We start from the raw sequence: 19446 nt of genomic DNA on the forward strand, positions 1-19446 counted from the left end.
ACATGAACCTCTTCTTTTTATTGTTGAAATTATGAAATGCACTTAAAGTGTTGAAGTATAACACAAATAAAATCTTATGAAAATAGATGCAGTTTCTTATTCCTCAGCTGCAATTTTTTCCATTTGACAAACTTGTACTAATACAAGGAGAGTGGGTTGGACAGCAACAGAAGATTCTTTTTTTTTTTTTTTTTTGTAGGCCCAGAAATGAAAATACTTTGTTACAAAAATAATTTGCACAATAATAGAAATAAATAAGTGCACTGCAGCCTCTCTGGAGTAAAGCTTTCCTTCTCTCTTTGCATCCCTGCAAATTCTGACAGTCTACTCATTAACAGTGAATTGGATTTACATGCCATTTCAAGAGAAGAAGAAAGCACTGGTGTATATACTGTATAATAAGCGCTTAGATTTGGGGTTTAATATAGATGGGATGGTGTGTTAACGTTTTTAAGTCTTTCCAGAGAGCTTTAAGTTTGAACCTGTTTTATTTTTGACACAAGTCCGCAGTTTTAGACCTGTAAATTTGAGTTTGATTAACAGGACTGCCTGAGTCCCGCTGCTGCAGTGTAGCTTTTGCTGATTTTGGCGACAATACAGGCAAAAATTCTATCAATAAGTCAGCTAAAGCACCTTTTTCATGTTTTGGTTGTGGGTTGTTGTTTTTTTTTTTTTTTTACAAACTCAGCATCATTGCAAATCAAATGGTTTGGCTCTTGGAAAGCATTATGCAGCCCCCTTGTTAAAGTGCTACCCTAGAATATGCCTGGTGTCCCCTTGGAGGGGAGAGGACTGGATCACTCCGAAAAAGGCAGGAAAATTTAATGTCTTCTTTTTCCAGAGCAGTGGGTTACACGTCTGCCTTTTGAGTGCCATGCATTAAGTTGGTTGAAATTGAAAGCTAAGATAGGAGCCTCTCTCTCAAAACATTTCTCAGGAATATTTTTCATTAGCTCATATCATTACGTGCACAATCCCCTCTTCACCTTCACCCCTGTCATGATTTCTTTCATACGTGAGGGAGGTGAGGGAATTTATCTGAATTAAAATCTATGCAAAGATATCTTTACTCTTTCTAACAGAGGATGCTTTTCTCTTAGAAGCTGTGGTGGGGGAGACATATGCAGAATGACTAAGGCAGCCAATTAATATGTTATATAAACAGCAACCACCACTAAAAAAAAAGCAGAGAGATAAAGAAAACTGAGAGATTTTGGCTGGGGGTGGGAGGGGGGGAAGGGAGGTTGTAAGTATAAAGTGTTTGCCTTAGGACTTGTCTTCAGTTACAGAGCCAGACTCACATGACTGGAGCTTGGTTTGATGTGGTAATGAAGCATTGATCACAGGAAAAAGATGAAATGGCCTTTGCTCATTCATTATTTTTATCTTCTAGCTGTGGAAGACAGAAAATTGTTCATAGGAATGGTTTCAAAGAAGTGTAATGAGAATGATATCAGGGTGATGTTTTCACCGTTCGGCCAGATAGAAGAATGCCGAATCCTTCGGGGACCTGATGGGCTGAGCAGAGGTGAGTGTGCAGTCTGTAAAGTCTCTTTCCTTAAGCACTAATTGGGAGCTATATGTCACAGTCAGGGTAGGCATAGTCGCTGTCTGCAGCTAGAGGTTACACCGTAATACGTCCCACGTGATGAAGGTATCCGCATGAACTTTTCACAGTGACTGAAATTATCACCTTTTATTTCCAGTGTCAGAAAGGTCTTGGTGCCAACATATTAACTTGTGTTATCGCACTGTTTGTCAGCTGGAAAGGTTCCTTTGCACCCTGAGAACACACCCTCAGTTTTCTGCTCTCACAAAATCAAAGATCCTTCCCTGACCCCATTTCTGCTTTGTACCATAAGGCCAAAAAAAAAAAAAAGGACTGTAAATGACTGTTTGAAGACGTACAGGGTCATAGGAACTGTCCCACTATCTCCTGAATTCCTGTGTTTTTTATAAACATATGCAAAACATAGGTCTGCTCTAACTCAGAAACAAAGAGGTTAGCTGGAATCTGAAAGCTTTACCTGGACCAAACTTTGTAAAAAGAGCTTCTTGAGCTTGTGCCTCTATCACAAACCGAAAATCAGGGGAGAGGTGCTAAGCGGCACCACCAAGAGCAGTCAAGCGGCTGACCTGAACTTTGAAAATGAAGTGCAACACAGACTTCAATAGCTGGTGACCCTTTTTGAATGCAGAAGTGCCTTTTCAGGAAAGGCTCTCTGAAAACATATTGAAAAGAAAAATAAATGTATATTGATGACACAGACTGCATATTAACTCCATGGTACATGGACCTGAAATTATTCCTCAGACTGTGAACCTTCCCACAAACTCAGCGCCGGGTGGCACTGAGTAGAACAGGGCATCATGACAGCCCCATCTTTCAGTGGGAAAAGATTTTGGGGTACTAGCTGCTGTCATGTAATGGCATGGGGAGCAAAGCAATTTTGAGTGTGGAGCTATGAAGAACATCACTTCTATTTCAATAGAAATAAATTTAAAAAAAAAACATAGCACAGTTTATGCATTTTATTACATTTTCAAAAGGCGCAGAAAAAATAATTGTATCAATCTTACATATAGATATAGCTCTATTTATTTTTTTTTTTACTTCTGGATCTATTTGTTTCCTGTAGGCTGTAGGATCCTCAGTGTTTTGTGCAACAATTTGTGCCTGGGGTTGAGAAACAGACGTTTTTGTTTCGTGTGCAGCCCAGCTCATTTTAAAAGCCTATACATTTCAGCAGGGGAAGTTGCATGTATTGCTATATATTTCATAGCACTGCTTGAAACATATACTCTACTACTTCTGAATAATAAGGGCTTGTTGAGAAGTTATTCTGACAATAAATAGGAAGCCCAAAGAAGATTATGCTCTTACATTTATGAATGCTTAGGCTGCAATCCCAAAACTTTGGGGGCTGGCATACAGCAGTCCCTTCAGGCAAGTAGAGCATCACGATCATGGTTTTTGCCTTGGGGAAGACCAGGAGAAAGGTCTGAGGTTGGTTCCTGCAGCTCAGTAATGACTGCTAACTGATGAGTCCAGCACTGTCATTATCTGCTAGACCCCACATTGAGGGAAAACAAATCTTTCTGATTTTTAGTGATTTCACTTTGTAAGCAGCACAGAGAAGGGGTGATGGAAGACACAAGTGGGAAAAGAGCTAACTAACTGCTGAAATGATAACAAGATCTGGGCATCAGATGTTTTGAGCCCCGAAAGAATTAATTGACTCATCAGCACCATCCAGCAAAGAAATGGACCTCACCTGGGATCTGTAGAAACCCTACTGCATTATTACCTTTATTCAATAGTCATCGGGTATACTACAAGCATAGAAAAGCTAACTATGAATTCAAATAGGGTAAATAAGGGTGGTGGGGTAGTTTTGTTCCTCCATAAATAGCAATGTTAAAATCAGAAACTGGGATTTTGAAGCCATGTCGCTAATATATCAGGGAGAGCAGTGTCGTCTGCCAGCCAGCAAAGCCATAGAGTTAACGTGCTGCTCTCTCCTGCTGGAGGGTGAAGATCTTAGTCCAGGTAGGTCACACACCAGTAGTCTTAGCAGAGCTGTATCCTCCCTGCTACTCGGGTTTATTTCGGTCACCATCATGACTGATATTCTGTCATGCCTTCATGCATCATGGCTTGTTAAACTTGAATTGCTTTCTACACACCCATGTTCACACTTGAAAATGAGTTCAGCTGTGCCAACCAGGTTTTCAGGCAGATGTTTATCAGCTTCACAAAATCACCACGCCATGAGAGAAGGCAAAGCATTGGAAAAATGGTTGGTTTTGCAGAGCTGAAAAGAAAAGTGCTAAGGGAGATTTGCAGCAGAGGGAGCTCGGCTGAAAAAGCCCAGGGTGAAAAGCTGCTTTGCTAAAGCAAGAAGGAGAATTATAGAGTTAAATCTTAGTAATGAGTTCTGATACTTAATGAGTTTTAATTCATGTTACCGTTTCTCAAGACGCTAGTTCCCTTTGCCACAAATAATATTTGTTTTCCCAGCACCAGTTCAGATGTGCTTCCCTCCCGGACACAGAGGGGTGAATGAAAAATAGTCACTGTCTTAGGAAAACACTGTCCTCATGATGCCAGAGCCTTCGGGAGCTCACAGTGCTCACAGCAGTGAGATGGAAATATGGTCCAATAAACTCTGTTTGGCATCTCTTTCCAATTGCATAACGAATGTGCATCATGGTATCATGGAAGAAAAGAGCTTGAAAAATATATTCATTGGTATTTATGCCAACTTTCGAGCTTCATTGAAGGATTCAGGCAAATAATCCTTATTACCAGCAGATAGTTGCAAGGAATAGCTCCAGGTTACACTGCTCAGTAGAATAATTTTAGTTTGTGCTGCTACTTTTTGTTATTGTTGTTCTTTTCTCTCATAATGAAGAGTAAAAAGCTTTCAGCTGACTTTTCTGTCACGTCTACACTACAACAGCATCCATACTGCTAGCGTGGTAACAGTAAACCCATAGGGTTTTACTGTAGGGTTGTAGGGTACCACATGCTTCCAGTAGCAAGACAATCCCTTTCTGCAGCAGCAAGGGATATGTAACACTTGTGATGGGTGCAGTGTAAGTGTTAAGATAAAGAGAGAGGTTGAACTGGTTGTTCCTATTGTAGTTTCTAGCCAGGAGCTGACAGAACTTTATATTAAAGTCGCACCCCTTGCTGTCACTACTGATAATGTACCATCAGCATTTCCACTCCAAATTCCTATTGTCAGCTGTTTGAAACTCATCTGTAATACGAGACTAAAATGATGATACAAAGCTCCAGTGGTGGAGCGGTGTACTTTAAAGAAAGTGAGATTTTCTCCTTAACTCAAGTTTATAACTTGTTTTATTCTACCAGCTACAAGAAATAGGCAGCAACCAAAACACACTGCCTTCCAAAGGCTCTGGGATAGTCCCTGTGAAATTAGTTGGCTGGCAGAGAGTAATTCCTAGCTGCGAAGAGTATTAAAAAAATAAAACTACCCTGTTGGCTGTAGAGATAAAGAAGCCAGGGACTGAACAGACATGGAGGCTGGCCTTCGCTTTAGCAGGGTTCACGGGACTATCTAAAGAAGCTTGCAGCTGCCTGTACTATATTCATTATTCAAAGAGAAGGATTCAGCCTGCAGGGTTGTTTAATCCAGCACTTTTTCTGAAGAGCTAAGTATGCTTTACAAAAATTCATGTTTGTGATATCATGTGCTAAGCTTCATTATCATGAAAAAGCAGAAGTGAACTGCCTCAGATGATTAAGATTTTAAATCACTTATTGTGAACGGCTTAAGGAAACTTTCAGACCTCCTGACTTCCAGCACGTCTACATGACCACAGATGCCAACACAGACAGCCATCCAATGATAGCTGGACTGTGCAAAACTAGCCAGAAATAACCAAGTTTGATTTGTAGCTGGGCTACTAATGTGCTATATGTCTGTAGGTGAGTTATTTTTTCATCATCTCTTATCCCCTTCCTTAAAACAAAGATAGCAATGCTCCTCTAGCTTTATAAGATGCTTTTTTTTAGACCAGTGGATCAATATCTCTGTATCACTCTAGGAATTATTACCATCCATAACAATGATAAAAAAAATCCTCTTATCCTTATCACAGGAACACCGCGCAACAAATTATTTGGCTGTATTGCTAAGTGCAGATTTATATAAGAGATACCAGAAACAACTCGACTGGGTTAATAGCGTGCTCTGAAGAAAACCTGCTAATAACATGTACAGACAATTGGATGTACCATGGAAATTGGGGAAAAGCTCCAAATATATATTCCTACACCTTCCAGGCTCCTAATTGTGTGTTGTGTTTTTTTAACAAAATATCACCAGACACATGGGACAAGTGCACATTTCTAGACACATTGGTTACAGGAATATTTTTTTTCTTTGTTTGCTTTAAAAGCGGGTTAGAAATGGCATGGAGAGTTATACCATGGTCAGGCAATTTAATTTCATGAAAATCCATTCATGACTTTCAGATTTGGGGGTTTTCTTGATGAATGAGTAAGAGACAATTAGCATTTGCATCATAATTATTTGCAGTGTAGAGTAGGTGAGGATGTTTTATGCCTTTATGTCTGGTTGTTTTTCCTTATGGGTATTACTGCTCCTTTCTGAGCTCAAGTAGGGTGAAGTGCCACCATGGGAGCAGCCTGGATTAGGGGCCACCTTTTGACCTCTGCATCAATAAGTGATGAGAAACAAGCACAGGGGAAGTTCAGTGTTTTCTCTTGCTCTTCAGAAGCACCTTCATGCCTTATTTCTTTTACTGTAATATGGTAACTTTTTAATTTTCCCAGTCATTGTGGCACATTTAATTTTCTTCTTCCCCTGGTGAAACGTTTCCAAAGGTGTGAAGGAGCGAACACATCAAGTGACCAGTGTCTCAAATGGCCTGTGGCCAGGCCAGCAACTCTATATCTCAGTTTCCATTTCTGCACCTTGTCAGCAATCCCTGCTCAGAGGGAGGCCTGAAATGAAATAATATACACGAGTTTTTATGCCAGCAGGAGGGTCATCGAGGCACCGTTAGAGAATGGGGTCTTTGGAACCCGTTTGGTTGCATAAATTCCAGTTACTGAAGTCTGTACTTTGCAGGGTGGTTAATGGACTGCCCAATTAGAAACACTGCGAGGAAACCATGAATTTATCTAGAATTTGTCATCTGGTCAACAGTCGAGAAAAGTCAGTAAAGCCAAAAGGATAAGGCACGTTCACAATGTGCCTGTTGTTGGCTTTATGTGCCTGACATGTATAAACTAAAGAGCTTTACTGTGACTTCTTCAACAGACTTGACTTTGGGCTGAGTTGTTGCACTTGTTCCCGGACCTGCCATTGTATATCTTCAGCACTAGTTAATGACCCAATGTCTGTACAGTAAACTATTGGATGTCTTCATTTGGAGCTGAAATGTGTGTGACCCACTAAGACATATTTTTGTGAGATCTTTTTTTTACTAGAAAGCTGTCTCCCAGGCTGGTCTTCCCTGCAGACTATGCTATAGTATCACAGTGTAGAAAAGGGAAAGTCTACTTTGCAATCTCAGCTAGAAATATTTTAGCACAGCTAGGACTTATTTTTATCACACTTAATTTCCATAGCTTTTTACTTGAGCCTTATCTTTTCCTTAAATAGAGACTTTCATCTCAGAGGATCCCAAATGCTTCTTGCAGGAGTATTTTTGCAGCTTTTCACTATTGTTTCTTCACAGAAAGTGAAGAAAAATCTCAGTTACAGTGAACTGGGAAGCTGTAGCACAACCATTACACCACCAGCTGCGCAGCCTCCATGCATAATACTGCAATTGCTTGGACGCCTTGGAAAATCTCCTGAGCCGCCTTCTGTGTCGGAGGGGTTGCTGTATGGTTGTTGTTTTTTTTTTGTTTGTTTTGTTTTGTTTTGTTTTGTTTTAATTGATTACATCTGCCCTTCTTTCATCTCCAGAACTTTAAAGGCGTGTTTTTTAAACTCCCATTTTTAACTCTAGGCCTGATTCCAAAATGTCTAGGGGTTTTGCATCTCCCTTTGTCTTCAGTGAAGATCTGGGGGTTTTAAACCTCTGGTAGACAATGGTGGTTTTATCTGGGAGGTTTCTTGTGTAGATATGAAATCAGACCCCTTACCTTGAGGCTTCTATGGTCAAAAATGTTCTACTTCACTGGCAGCTCGCTGGTATTGATGTTATGTTACTCTGTGCATGAACTGCCAACTGAACATTTCAAAACAGTGTATGAAAGCCTGAGATGAGAAGAACCGAGTGAAGCAGGAACTGAAATAGGGCAGCGCTGAGCATCTTTAAATATTTCAGATAATTCGAGCAGCGAGCCCTAGTTATGGGGTGGCATGGTTCAAGGAGGAAGCTTTTCTAACTTTGCAGCCTTTTCAAAATTCTCTTTCAGTTCTAGGGGGGAAAGAAGACCAACCTGTGAGTTTGGATGTTACGTTAGCTGAGATGGCAGATGCAATAACATGCTTCAAAATCTCTGTGCTGGAGCTGGGTGCCCTCCTTCAATTCTGCCTGTAGCCGGAAATTATTTGGTGAAATCTTTCCCTAGTCAACCTATCTCTTGTAGGGGGTGAGAAGACAGCCTTAGAGAAAGAACCAAAACTCTCAGCCTTCCTTTCTCCATCCCCTTTTGCTCCTGTTAGTAATCCCTGACATTTTGAAACCAGAGGTGATAAATAATTGCAAGGTGACTTTTAGATTAGTCATATTTACAAAAGATTTATGTATATCTATAGATAGATAGATAGATAGATATAAAAGGAAGTAATTTCAATACATTAGCTATAGAAATATGCCTTCTCTGGGTTTTTGCTCCCAATCTGAGCTCCATAGCTCCAGTAACAGGGCAGTAATTGAAGTATCAGGACTTGGTATGGTAGAACAGAAACAGTTTGCTTGTAGCTGTTGGTGCAGAAGAGCTTGGCCCATGGCACTACAATTAATGCAGAGTTTCATATGATGAGGTGAGAGGCCATGGAAATCTTTCTTGTTTTCTTGCGCTACGAGGCATGAAATCTGATTAGTCTTGTCCTGTTATAATTGTGATTTACAATCCTAAAGCTACTGGCATGTTCCCAAAAGACCACCTATATCCATGAGATATAGAGTGGAGTATACTGAAAAGAGAACATTTTCCCAACACGTCAGAAACCAGGATGAGTTCAGGATGGTTCAGGGCTGCCAGAACTCATCTAGCTTTAACAAGTAAAATCCAGTGTGCTCAGACACCGACTTTTGATGAAATTCTAAATGCCCAAGGAAAACATCCTCCTAAAGTGTATATGTTCCCCATATAGAAAATTAAAGGTGCTGCCGTCACCTGAGGCAGAGAATACAAGTATCTCAGAAGAACAACTTTTCTCAATACCTAACTTATACCTGCAAGTCTGGCGATGAAGTGGACTGAATCCTGTTATCTAGGTTTAGCTTCTCTCCAGTGTGACATAAAAGGAAAGGATCCCAAGTTCCACACATAATAAAATATATAGGATCCCATGTTTCATACATAATAAAATACATGTGCATGCATAACATATACAAATACTAAGCATGTGTCCAAGTCTGATAGCTGAAAAAATTGCCTTTAAATATGAATGCATGTAGCTTTTAGTCTGGAAAGGTGGTTTAATTATCTAGCATCTAATTGGGGTGCTTGATGGTAACAACTGAAAGTCTAGGTTATCAGATAATTTAGAAATGAAGTTGTCTAGTGAATTTTTACCATGATTATTTAGGCAAATTAGGTATTTGCTGTGCAAATGGGCAGTCCATCGGTGGGAAATGGCTTGCTGACCAGAGATAACAAGGGGACCTAACCTTGTAGCCTCTGGCTGGCAAACCTCAATTAAAATGCAGTCCTGTCTTCTCCATGGAATGCTGTTTCCAAATGCTCATATTCAAGCTGCATAACCTCATTCATCAAGCATTCCCCTTGCCCAGAGAACAAGTTTCTTTTAAATAGGTAGCTTGCTATACAGCACTTTGCAGAGATCTGCTACGGAAGTCTTTTCACTCCACAACAAAGGAAAATGGGATCCAAGCAAATGAATTTGGGCTGGGCAATGAGGAGGGAGGTTTTGCTATAGCAAAGTCCCCAACAGCTGAGCTTTGTGGTTAGAAAGAGAAAAAGCTTAAGGGAGGGAAGAGTGAGTCTGTTTTATCTTGAGAGGAGTACAGCTTTATTTCTCTGCTGATTCACATTTCTTTTGAGACCTGCTAATTGCAACATCTCTCAGTAAGTTACTTACAGCGGTACTGCTGGGTAGAAATTGTGATAAATGCATAAACTGTGTCTTACTGATTTTTGTTGACATTTTACATGCTTCTTATGCATCCTAAACCTCCATTCAGTAATTGTCACTATGGTACACACTCCTGGATAATGAGAGCGAAAGAAGTGAATGAAGCAGTTTCTTGACCATTATGAACAATATTATTCAAGGCTCTATGGGGTTTCTTGCCTGCCCTCCAGTATATCTCTATTTGTGCTCATCCCCTTATGAATTATCAAGACAAGAAATGAAAATCCTTTGTGTTATTTCCTCTGTTAATGATAATAACAGAAATGTGTTTTTTTTAAAAAGAGATTACTTTGATGGTAAATTTGGGCCTCTTTAATTTTAGTGCACAGCAGCAACATGGAAGCTAGCAGAGGTACTGTAGTTTATTTACCCTTCTACTGCACATATGGTCTAGAATGCTGTACAGAAAGCTGTTTGTTACATTATTTTCTTTGACAGGACGTTGATGCTGAATAGCAGTAGTATAGCAACGTGTAGTGTGTCTAAACAGCAGTAAGACATCATCAGTTCTTACGTTACCTGAGAAATATGTAATAAGTCATGACACTGCCATGAAGTTTGCATAAAAGGATCCTGACTTCTGATTTTATAATGGTGACCCATCAGCCAGAGGTTCATAAGTCAGCTTAGGTTTTCTTGTACCAAGGGCCTTTACATTAAAGAGAAAAAACTACCGCATGATGCAAAAATGCATTGACTTTATTTTCATGACTAGATGTAGTGCTTTTGGGTAATGATCAGGCATTGCTTTCTCTTACTGTTGTTTGATTAAAATGTGAATACAGTCTTGACTTGATAATCTCACCAGGTACACACGGAGCAAAAAGAAAAGGTATTTTATGCCTCTAATTGATTTGCATAAACCGAACAATCTGTTGCTTGTTGGATTGCAAAATGGTTTATTTTGCCCATTGGCCACAGGGGCAACAATATAATATTTTTGATGCCAGAATGTAGCTTTCATGCATTAGCTCTAAAATGACAATATGCTTTAGCCTCAGTGCTTAGATTTGCTTCATTTGGAAATCTTTTAAGTAGTAATAATAATAATGTTTTGAGGAAATTGAGTGGAACACTAAATTATTCTCTGAAACCTAAGTTCAAACTGTGCAAGGCTAAGGGAGCTGAAAATCAATGCACTTTTAAAGTCATTAGAGATCACAAGTGAAATAAGTCTGTTGCTTTAGCTGAGCTTTTAGTGTGCCATGGTATTATTACAAAATCAGCCTGAATCTGCATTAATTTCACAGTCTTTTTCTTTAAGATGCCCAAGGGTGCATGAAGAATAAAATGTAAATCTCAGAAGGCAGTGTTTTTATTAGTCAAAAGGGCAGTGAGTCATGCACTAAGAAAGTTGACCTGTACCATGCCTAGTATAGGTATGAGTGACAACAGTAAAAGGGTGGAAAAATAGCCCAGGCATTCGCCTACTGGCTTTTCATTATGATTTAAAAGGCTATAAAGCGAGAAAAGTGATTTTTTAGTTATTCATGCACATAGCTTCAGAATTGTTCGAGTTGGTGGTAGCTTTCATAGATCAAAGAATTATACATGTACCTAGGACTCTGAGAAACAAAAAAATAGAGATTTTTATTTTAAATATGTTATTTTCTTAAATGTTGAGATTCCACCTACATTACTGAATTTTGTCTGAGTCTTTCCACACTTAGTTGCAGAGTATACAGTGGAGTTTTTCTCATCCCTATTTGTATGGTTGTTCTTGGCACATCACAGAAATATGTAAGTGACATTATGGACTCCTTTAAATTCTCAGTTCAGCTGCTGGTGATGCCAGTTCTTTATTCACTATCCAAAATTTACCTACACAAAAGCCATAGCAAGCAACTATTAATGCATGGCCTGAAGAGACTAAACTACGCAATCCAAACTCTGCATAAAAGCCTTACTTATTTCAAACCCTGTGGCTAAAGAACAAAACGAAAACAAAACAAAACAAAACAAAAAAGAACAAAGAAAAGAAAAAACAAATTAAAGAAAGAAAGAAACCCTTTCTCCTCACCCATCCCCACCTAATTTTTTTTCTTTCATCTATGGTCAGATTAGCAAGTCAGCACTGTCGATAAATAAACTAGAGAAGTTGTTTATTTTTATGTACTACTGAGAACAGTGTCGTCTTGTGGCCGTTCTCGTAGACTGTGTTGGTTTAACAAGCGTCCAACCCTTTTGTCTTGTTGTTTTTTGTCTTTCCTGCTCCCTGTCCCCTTGTTCCCACAGGCTGTGCGTTTGTCACATTTTCTACAAGGGCAATGGCACAGAATGCAATCAAAGCCATGCACCAGTCTCAGACCATGGAGGTACAGTACTGTATCATTTGCCCTTTCTTTGTTTTCTTTGTGCAAATGATTGCGAATGGTAAAGCCATGCTCTCCTGGACCAGATCAGACACATGACAATCACAGATTTAAACTTTTTATCAACTCACTCTGCCTCTCCTTGTCAAGCTTATTTTCCTTAATGACCTGGAAATGCACAATAAGGTTGCAGTGTGGTATCCAACCACGGCTCTTTATCCTGTTTTCAGTGGCATTCAGCAGAAAATAAAAATGCTGTGAATACCACTCCTCACTCATACTCAGAGTATATCTAATGAGTAAATTACCTTTAATATTAACACTCCCTTTCCTCCCCCCAAAAAAATTCTTAGTTTCCTTTAAATAGATTTTTAAGTGTTCTGGTTTGCGCTGCTCTGAGAAAAAGCTCAAGAGATTAATGTGGCCACGCTGAGTTACTAGTGCATGTGTTTTTCTGCAAATAGAATCTCTTTTTAAGTTAATATAATTTCTCCTTCATATAGCCAATAAAAATGCTAATGATGACAGAGCATACTGAAGCTTCCTGCAGAGCATCATCGTGGCTGGCCCCTCACAAGCAAGGGGCTCTGTCTCCTCCCACACTGCCTCTACGGCCTCGTATTTTATAATGACGAGCAACACGAAACTTTAAACCTGTTCACTTAATGTGAATATAGCTGCAGGCTAACGATCCGGTCATTGGAGTGGTGATCGAATGCCACAGCTTGTCTGGCAATCTCAAACTTTCGTCAGTCTGTGATTTTTGTCATGGTCTTTCAGAATTTTGCACAAAAAACCGCACAAGTATTAAGTCTTTACTTACTCTGGATCTTCTAGCTTATCATTGGAGAGTGCATGTTATACTGTATTATGTATACTGTATCTTCGTGTAGTGATGATTTTTCTCAGAGGTGGCATTGATGTTATGTGCACTTGTTTCTTTTTATTTATTTTTTCCACCAGGACCTTTCGATTTTTCTCAGTGACTTTTCTTTGCAATGCTCTAGTCTCCCACAGCATGCTGGGTGCTAAACAATCATTATTGCGTCATGTCGTTGAGCTGCTTTGTGTAACGAGCCAAGGGGGGAGAGCAGGGGTGGGAGGGTGGAGAGAGGAGGAGAAGGAAAAAAAAAAAAAAAAAAAAAAGAAAAAAGAAGGCAGTGCATGAAAATGTCACTAACTGTTTCCTGTATTCTACAAGTAATGATACTGGCATTGCAAAGCTATTGTCTTTCCAAACATCACGTTTGAATTTGGTTGAGCTTATTTTATAATCAATGTGGTTTTTTTTCAGTGCAATGCATTTTTAGACTCTAAACAGTTTTAGATGAGAATCTGCCAATGAGATAAGAATAATTGAAATTATCTTTACTAGAAAGCTGATGCTATACAATATATGCACTCTGACACTATATTGTGAAAAAACTGCCACTTTGAGTCTTTGAAATAATACTCGTAGTAATTTGTCTGCCATGCACTGCTCCATTAATTCAGATCTATATATTTTGCTGGGTTTGATTCCAGGTAAAAAGAAAATGTTTTTTTTGGTAATACTGTGTTTTACCTCTATTTTTCTATGTGTTTTAATGTATTTTTCTGTCTAGCAAAATGAATTTTACACAGCTCTGCCTCAGAAGATGTTAACATTAAAGAGATAATACATCCCAGACAAATTCTCCCATTCTTCCGTTAAATGCCGTACTCCAAGTGAGGCTGCATTTTGATATGATACTCCTGTTGACTTTAGTTCTGTAGAATAGTTACTCTTGAATCTCAACATCTTTAGAGTCATCATCAATGAGATCCCCAAATTGGCAAGGCAAAACATTTATCACTTTGAACATCTGGGTCTTTGTGCCAGTTGAGCTCAGGCTGAGAGTCCCTTGTTGGAGAGAAGCAGTACACCCTCCGCCTCCATGGGTGATGGACTGAACAGAGTCTGTACCTACTGTCTTGCCACCACAAAGAAAAATATGAAGGCAACACGAGATGTTGAGAAGAAAATGGCACTAAATGGGGTGCAGATGCCAAGCCATTGAATAAGGAGGGGAGGTGCACATTGTGTATGTACTGGGACATTCCTCTCAAGATAGAAAATGCAAAAGCATAAAGCAGAAGTCATTCTTTAAGCAAAACAATTTTGCTTTCTTTTGCCAATACTCTCCTGGTAAAAGTTAACGTAGGTTACCTAGTCTTAAATCTTGACTCTCAGCCTGAAACAGTGGTCCCTGGACACATTTATTTCACATTTAATGAAAAAAAGAAGTGGGCTGGGGGGAGAATGTGTATTACACAATCACATCTCAACTCAATTACTGCAGAATTTTTTTTCTGACTTCATTATTTTCTGTTTCTTGGCATGCATCATTGACCAAGATGTATTTTCAAAGTGGTATAAGAAAGAACAACGGGGATGTTAATGTCCAGATGAACACATCTCCTAAAATAATGAATTCTTTTACTACTTTTTGCATCTGACTTTGTGACCTGGTTAAATCAACTGATTTTTAAAACATAATTGCTGCTCTGAGTTTCTGCTCTTCTATCTCATTTCTGTGGGTTTTGTTTGTTTGTTTAAGGCATTCAAATGCAGCACCAGTGGAAGACACTAATTTGTTATCATGGAGTAAATTTGATGCAACAATAACCCTTTTCTCATATAGAGCCACTTGCTACATATAATTTCAGTCTTCAAAGTGTTTGCTCTCTCAAAAATGATGAAGTGATGAAATATAGAGCAGACAGTGAAAAAATGAATTATAGATTCATAAATTGCAGAGATATTGTTTTTATACAATTTACTGACATTTAAGCATTCATAAATATGATGTCAGCTGTAGTGTTGACTTCTGAGCTGCTGAACTGAGAACTGAAATAGCCATAAAATATTTCTTCCTTTAAAATTCATTTCTATTTCTTTGGAAATAAATTTGATTCTCCTGTACACCTAGGTAGCAGTCAGTAAGTTGTGGTTGTTTTTAGCCCAATGCTACCAAAGTTCATATTAAATACAGGACAGCTTGCTTCTTTATTAGCTAAACCAGAAAATTTTCTCTCACACCCTTCAACCTCCAGCTCCCTTTTTTATTATTTTTTTAAGGGCCTTGTTTTTAATATTAGTATAAAAATCACTGAAGAGAGGTAATTGTGTAACAAGATGACTGCTTCATAATCTTTATTTGATTGCTGGAGTGGTATGTATCTCCTTTCTTCCTCCCTGAAACACTGAAAGACAATTTTACGATGAAACACGCAGGGAAGGAGTTGGAGGTGGAATAATAAATCGCAAGTGATGATTTTCTAAGATAATTCTAAAGGAACAGTGTTGATGGGAGATCTTCATAAAAGAGATATTATTATTGTGGTTTATTTCATCATTTCATCTGTTGATTTTGAATGTTCTTATCATTTGTCCTGGTGTGAGGTTCTTCAAAGAAAAGGTACTTAGCTGCTCATTGTAGATAATAGAGGACAGAAACTTTTCTCAAGATGTTCACAGTGTTGTGAGAGCAGACAGAGTTAGGTTAAGTAAAACCCCGCACCCCATCCTACACTACACACTTTGGCTAAAATGCTGCTGTGTTTTTTGGACTTGAGTCATCTTTCACTCCTACCATTGTGTTCAGATTGAAGTTAGACAAGAAATTAGAATAACAAAGCAAGGTGGTGGAGGGAGGTTATTCATTGGCTCCTGTGTAGCTCGAAAACAGTGTGGAATGGATTGGCAGGTTCTGTGACTCACCAAATGCTTGAGTTAATTTGAAAAACTGAATCATTGCAGTTTGCTCCCTTAATTTGAGAAAAAAAAAAAAAAAAAAGACTTGAAACGTTAAAGTGTGAAAACATTTGATAGCAGGGAAAAAAAGTAGCGGAGACATTCACATTCACATGTCTCATTCTCACAGCAACTTTGCCCAGGACTACCCAACCTGGAGTCCAAGGTTGGACATTTAGCTTCCCTCAACAGTCCACCTAGTCCACAACCTCCTACTTCTTCTCAAGAGTCCCTCAGACATGGGTGAGGAGTAGACTGCAGACCAGGTCTCTGGTTCTTTCTTAAAACCTCCCTATTTCCTAAGGCATCTTGTAGCCCTCCCATATCATTAAACAAGAGGCTCATAGAAGCACTAGGAGAATCAGATAAAAAATAAAAGAATGGTGTCAATCAGGAATGGGCTGCTATCACCAGAACTAATCGCTTTTGGTCTGCATCCTGCCTTTTGTTCACATCTTAAGGGTGTTTGATACAAAGCGTGTCAGGGAGCAGACCGCAGGTGGGTGAATTGTCCAAGCAGCATCACCCTTTGTGCTCACGCGAGGTCCTTGATATGAAAAGGACCAGTGACCCGTTGATAATGGGCTCTGCAGTAAATCTGGACCTATTTACTTAGGGTGCAGGAGCCAGCTGCACCGAGCACAACCACACAGTCAGCCCATGGTGGCAGGGCAGCGTTGGCTGTGTGGTCCCTGGCAGCAGGGAGGTTGGACACCTCTCCCATTGGCGATGCCTTGAAAACAGACTGCAGACAAAGCATCATGTCCATCTCATCAACTGTGAAGCTTAATTAAAGAGGACTGGTACACTCGCTGTCTCTGGCAGCAGTTTTCATAGCTGGAAGGAAAATAGAGCCTGAGGAAAGGTGCTTTTTTAAAAAGAACTAGGGAATCAATAATTCTCCATGGCCTCTTTTCCTACGAAGCTGAAAATCTTAGTCTTTGCAGTCCTACATATGCCAATCACAAAGAGAGGGCGAACGGTCAGGTCGTGCCATCGCTGGTGGCCCTAGGGGACATGGCTGAGCTCACGATGCAGGGTTGACTCGGTGTGATTTAACTCCTCTGTTTCCCGATCTGTCTAACCACAGGGCTGCTCTTCGCCAATCGTGGTGAAGTTTGCTGACACCCAAAAGGACAAGGAGCAGCGGCGTTTGCAGCAGCAGTTGGCACAGCAGATGCAACAGCTCAATACTGCCACTTGGGGAAACCTCACAGGTCTTGGAGGACTCACACCACAATATCTAGCTGTAAGTTCATTTCAGAGGCGATGGCTATATAATGCTGTATTTATTTTAGAACCATGAAAACTAGCTATAGTAAACTCCCTTCAATAACGTGCTGTGTCCTCCAGGACATGTAGCATGTCTTCTAAAAAAAACTATGCATGTTTATTGCATGGTCTAAAAATAAATAACAAGGAACAGAATTTGAATAAACATTTCAATGTGTCACTGCTGTCCAAGGCAAGCACTTAAAGTTTACTCACGCTGCAAAATAAAATTTGATTCCATTAGTTTTATTGTTCTTTTGAACGTTAGATTCTGTTTTTTATAGCGGGGATAAAAATTAAGTTGTTCTTTAGGGAAGGACAGATAGGCATCTGAACACTGTACAGTCTGTATTTATATGGTGCAGCTTCTAAACTCGGATGTTCTGGTTCAGTCCTCTAATTTTACATATTTTCATCTGGAAATTACTTTTACTTTAATGCATGGTCCCATCAATGCTAAACATGCGTGATTCATACTATCTTTTACAGAAAGCGAAGATGGCAGAGGAAAGCAATTTGTCTCTCATAAATTTAAAATGATATTTTCTTTGATCCGTACGTAAGATGAAAAACAAGTGCTAGCTGCTGCCCCTGTTGGAGAAATCTGAAATGCATGGCCGTGTGTCTTAGGTCCTGGATTGCCAAGTCTCCCTTTGCAGCACAGATGAGAGGGAGCCTCTGTTTTGGGAGGCTCTGCGGTTGCGTGCACTGGTTGAGAAGCTTTTTGATAATTTGGGGAGTTCCTGGCGATTCTGAGCTAGACGAATAGATGCATCCATATATGTACTGCATATGCATAAATACATAATTTGTATGCATACAATGCTTTGGTACAGTGATATAATGATAAACAGCAATTTACCTGGCAATTAAAAATATATATTAGTATTGAGGTAGGCTAATTAATACTGAGGTAGGCTAAATTGCTGTATACAAATACCAGTCTAATGAGTATCTGTGTGCTTGATTCATATAGATAATAAAGAAAAAAATTAATTCAAGAGGGTGGGGGAGAATGGACCGTGATTGACAGAGATGAGTTATAGTAACTACTAGACTACAGAGGGTTGTAATTAGTCACGCTATGTTGGTTTAAATAGATTTAACACCTGGTTGTTAAAAAGAATAAATTGATTAATTGTTTTAAAGCAGCAATGTTATTGAGTTTCCCTTGTGTCTGTGTGTTTCTTAATAGAGATTAGACATTAATATGGATTTACAGCGTTGACTCTAGGGATGTTCATTCCAACAGTAGACGGAAGCAAGAGACTATATAAATGTAAAGGAAACCATAAATACTCCAAATGTGAAATGATAGCTCATTTTAGTTTTATCTTCATTTGTTACATTAATGTCAGATAGATTGCTGTTTTGTGTTGTTAATTTGCAGCTTCTGCAGCAAGCAACTTCCTCCAGTAACTTGGGTGCCTTCAGCGGCATTCAGCAAATGGCCGGTAAGTTAAAAAGCATTTCATTTTGCTCCAGCTATGTTTTGTATTCTTAAGCTATTGAATTCTGTACCTCTAATAATCACATTGTCGGCTGGGGGGTTGTTGTGTATTAAATGTGGCAGATGTATTGGCAGGGGACAGCTCGCAGTTCAACGTCAATAGAAACACTTTCTCCCCTCTTTCAGAAACTGAAATTAAACCCGGTGCTCCCAGGTTGTGCAAACAGTTTGTCTTGCATTAGTCACCTGCCATTTGTCCAAAGTAACCAATTGTAAATTGCAGGAGAGCTCTTAGTCCCTGCAGCTGTATCCTTCCCTATGAAAAGTGTCAGTAAAGCAACAGCAGGATTACATTCTAATTTCCAGTGAGATTTCTGTGTCCGGAAAAATCAAATTAATGGCAGCCCTCAAACATTTTAATAATAGGTGGTGAGTAAAAATGTTCTGACCTTTTTAATGAAACCCAAGATTACAGGCCTACCTTTAGTATGAATTTTCAGGCTCCTTTTATAATCATGGAAAATTAACCGTGTGCCTTTTTGACTTTGGAACCCTAGTTGACAAAATTACACAACAGAAGCTTTTATGTAAAGGCATAATCTTTAGTCTGGGGGAAAAAGAAAGGAAGAAAGGAAAAAAAAGAAAGAAAGAAAAGGAAAAAAAATCAAAGCGTGAGCATATTTGAAAGCCAGCTAGTTGGAGGGTTTCTTAGTAATGAGCTGTGTGCCAGTAGTAACTGATGTGTAGTGATTAGCAAAAGGTCACTCCCACTGTGTGACCTACCATGCTGATACCCTAACT

At 39.3% G+C, this 19446-nt stretch overlaps 1 protein-coding gene across 22 annotated transcripts in view; it reads left to right on the top strand.

Moving 5' to 3' along the window:
• CELF2 (CUGBP Elav-like family member 2) overlaps window positions 1–19446 on the top strand; it is a 455245-nt gene that overhangs the window by 385430 nt on the left and 50369 nt on the right. For all 22 annotated transcript variants that reach the window (XM_040546975.1, XM_040546986.1, XM_040546982.1 and 19 more), the window contains 4 exons: window positions 1394–1528; window positions 12072–12151; window positions 17014–17172; window positions 18586–18649. In XM_040546975.1, the coding sequence (XP_040402909.1) occupies window positions 1394–1528; window positions 12072–12151; window positions 17014–17172; window positions 18586–18649 (438 nt within the window). The remainder of the gene's footprint in view (window positions 1–1393; window positions 1529–12071; window positions 12152–17013; window positions 17173–18585; window positions 18650–19446) is intronic.

Source organism: Cygnus olor, chromosome 1 (genome assembly GCF_009769625.2).
Source record: "Cygnus olor isolate bCygOlo1 chromosome 1, bCygOlo1.pri.v2, whole genome shotgun sequence".
NCBI classification, from domain to species: domain Eukaryota; kingdom Metazoa; phylum Chordata; class Aves; order Anseriformes; family Anatidae; genus Cygnus; species Cygnus olor.